This window comes from Fukomys damarensis, unplaced genomic scaffold (genome assembly GCF_012274545.1).
Source record: "Fukomys damarensis isolate Sample0158 unplaced genomic scaffold, DMR_v1.0_HiC HiC_scaffold_13, whole genome shotgun sequence".
In the NCBI taxonomy this organism is placed as follows: Eukaryota; Metazoa; Chordata; class Mammalia; order Rodentia; family Bathyergidae; genus Fukomys; species Fukomys damarensis.
In genome coordinates, this window is record NW_022900925.1 from 17,202,290 (window position 1) to 17,205,298 (window position 3,009).

At 53.9% G+C, this 3,009-nt stretch overlaps 1 protein-coding gene and 1 long non-coding RNA gene across 13 annotated transcripts in view; one reads left to right on the forward strand and one right to left on the reverse strand.

Moving 5' to 3' along the window:
- The window catches only part of LOC117285865, a 10,856-nt gene that overhangs the window by 6,305 nt on the left and 1,542 nt on the right, over positions 1-3,009 (reverse strand). The window contains exon 2 of the long non-coding RNA XR_004516954.1: positions 1,539-1,707. This is a non-coding gene — a long non-coding RNA (uncharacterized LOC117285865). The remainder of the gene's footprint in view (positions 1-1,538; positions 1,708-3,009) is intronic.
- Positions 7-3,009, forward strand: part of Coro6 (coronin 6) — an 8,023-nt gene continuing 5,020 nt past the window's right edge. For 9 of the 12 annotated variants that reach the window (XM_010642205.2, XM_010642209.2, XM_010642210.2 and 6 more), the window contains exons 1-2: positions 7-124; positions 1,218-1,477. In XM_010642205.2, the coding sequence (XP_010640507.1) occupies positions 1,280-1,477 (198 nt within the window). In that variant the 5' untranslated portion in view covers positions 7-124; positions 1,218-1,279. The remainder of the gene's footprint in view (positions 125-1,217; positions 1,478-3,009) is intronic. The other 3 variants (XM_010642206.2, XM_010642207.2, XM_010642208.2) reach the window with 3 other exon arrangements.

The window sequence follows — 3,009 nt, forward strand, 5'->3', positions numbered from 1 at the left end:
CCCTCATCCGAGCCCCAGACGCGGCGGACACCCGGAGAGGCAGTTCCTTCGCCCTCGGCGCATTCCCGGCCGGCTCCGCAGAGGAGTGGCAGCGTGAGCACATCCCCTCCCTCCTTAGGACCAGGTACACCCTCTCGCCCCCTACGCCCCAACCAGCCGAGCGGGCGGAGGGGCCGAGGTCTGCGCCCCCTCCCCCGCTGCCAAATTCCGTCCCAGGCAGGGAAGACTTGGTGTCTATATTTGGCCGGACCGTGGCCAGCGCGCAGACACCTCGTCTCTCAGGATCAGAGTGCTGGGACAGGAGGCCGGAGGAGGGTGCGGGGAGGCTGGGCCTCAGGCCTGGTACTGCAGGAGCGCTTGAAGGGCATAGGGATGCCCTGGGCTAAGCAGGGGCAGGAGTCACTGCTCCTTCGGGAGAGCTTGATGTGGTCCCTCGGGAAGAGAGTAGCATAGCACAGGCCCTGGCTAGAGAAAAAGCACCTCACCCTTCCCACCTCTGCAAATCTGGTCCTGGCAGGGAGTGGGTATCAGGGACCCCACACTCAGGAGAGTTTAAGAGGAGAAAGCGCCAGCCAAGGCAGCGGACCCAAAGTACCGTAGGCAGAGGCCACAAGGCCATGTTTGGGGCTTGCAATAGCCAGTGCAGGGAGGAATGGAAGGAGCGATTCACCCACCATACGTGGTGCCCCACCACCACCCGAAGCAGCATAGGAGGAAACTGCTGAAAACGGCTGGAGTAAAGGCACAGGTTAGCTGACAGAAGAAACTGCTCCCGTGGCAAATTTTTGTAAGAAAGTAAAACTCCATCTATGTCAGAGATGCAAGTTTGGGATTAGGGGAGAGGGGCTACCATCCAAGCCCCGCAACTGGCCTTCAGCCAATTCTCAAGACCTCTGATTCTGGACAAGGTGCCTCTAGGAGATACACTTCAGTGAATGTTCACCCAAGGCACTAGAGAGAGCAGCCTGGCATTGAGCTACTCCCAAAACATTCTTTCAGGAAGCTTTCAGACCCTGCCAAGCTCCCCTGTACCCGCCACCTGGGTCTCTAAGGAGAAGCCAGGCTCCCAATCATAGCTCTTCACATTAAACAGCAGTTGACAGGTGGCAAAGAACTGTCCCATATTTTTGTATCTTTGAAGAAAACTACAGGACCTGACTCTTGGTCAAATAACCCTTCTCACCTGCCTTTCCATCCACACCTCCTCCCTCCCACAGCTCACAAGACAAAGGACCAAAGACATTTCTGAGCACTGAGATCCTCCATCTCTCCCCCAGCTATGAGCCGGCGTGTGGTTCGGCAGAGCAAGTTCCGCCATGTGTTTGGGCAGGCAGCAAAGGCTGATCAGACCTACGAGGACATCCGTGTGTCCAAGGTCACATGGGACAGCTCCTTCTGTGCTGTCAACCCCAAATTCCTAGCCATCATCGTGGAGGCTGGAGGTGGGGGTGCCTTCATTGTCCTACCTCTGGCCAAGGTGAGGGATGAGAGGAAAGAAGTGCGTGGGAGGGTGTTGGCTAGGGCCCCTGTGTTCTCACCTGGTTCCATTCCTCAGTAAGGATGGCAGTCTGTGTGGACTGGCTGTTTCCTGTCCCCCATGTCCTCAAGAATTAGTAGGGGAGCTTCTTCACTCCAAGCTGAACAGCAGTGCCACAGTGGCTTACACCTGATCCCCGTCCTGCCACCTCACTGTGTAGTACCCTGTTCCTGGCAGGGACAAGGGAGTCAGGAGATGAATGTGGTTGGGTTGCAGCCAAGGTCCCTGTCTTGCCTAATGCCACACCCTCTCCTGTTTTAAGGCTGGAGATCCTCCTTCTCAGCCCAGGATGACTGATCAAATCACAGCTCAGAGCCACACACTGAAGACAGGGTCAGGCTCTCCAAAGAGGCCTTAGTGGGGGCCGGGGATTTAGCTCAGCAGTTCAGTGGCCTGCCTTGCAAGTGCAAGGACCCGAGTTCAATCAATCCCTGGTACCCAAAAAAAAAAAAAAAATCACAGATAAACAAAGAGGCCTTAGCTACCTCCTCTGGTTTTGTTTGGTTTTTTCACCAGTACTGGGGCTTGAACCCAGGCCCATTCTATTGAGCTACATCCCCAGTCCTTCCTTGAGACAGGGTCTCACTAACTCACTAAGTTTCAGGCATGTGCCACTTCACCGAGCTCCACAGTGGCTCTCACCATGAGGTACAATGACAGTGAAAGGCAGGGGTCCATAACACATAAGACCAGGACTTTCCCTATCCTAGGGAAGAGAGCTAGGCAATGACTGCCACCTTTGTTGTGTAACCTCAAGACCCTTGGCTCTCTCCACCCTCAGCATGAACATGTCAAAGTGTGGCCCCTATACCTTGTTGGGGAGGCCTCACGAGTGACAGGGCCTGACAATAGCCAGTGACTCCCCCTAGACAATGATGGCACCATCCAGCGACACCATCCTCAGGGCTCAAATTTCAGCTAGAACTGCCTCTCCCAGTATTACTGCCATTTAAATGCCACATAATCACCTCCTCTGCTACTGCCTGGTCTGGGTCAATGCCAGCCCCTGCAGAGGCCTCAGAGCCCCTACTAGGAGCACAAGGAGATCAAAAAAAGGTAGTACCCCCAAGCCCTAGTTTGGAAGATAGCAGGCACCAGGGTTGCCTGCTACTTGTGGTTCCAAGGTGAAACCAATGACAAGAGAGAGATCTGCCAATGGTGGCTAGGGGCATGGCCTTGAGGATTACCTCACCTTGAATTCTTCCACCAGGGCCTTCCCAAAGACATTCCAGTTGGGGGAACAGACTTAAGAACTGCCTCCTCCAAGTAGGTGACTTTGGAAAAAGTACTAAGCTGAGAGTTAAAATCTAGGGTCCACCAGTACCTTGTGGATCATTGCTTAACTCATTTCACTTTTCTGTGTCAGGTTCCTCAATATTAAATTATTTTGGGCCAGGGATTTAGTTCAGTGGTTCTGCCACTTACCTCACAAGCACAAAGACGCAAGTTCAATCTCTGGTACCAATATATAT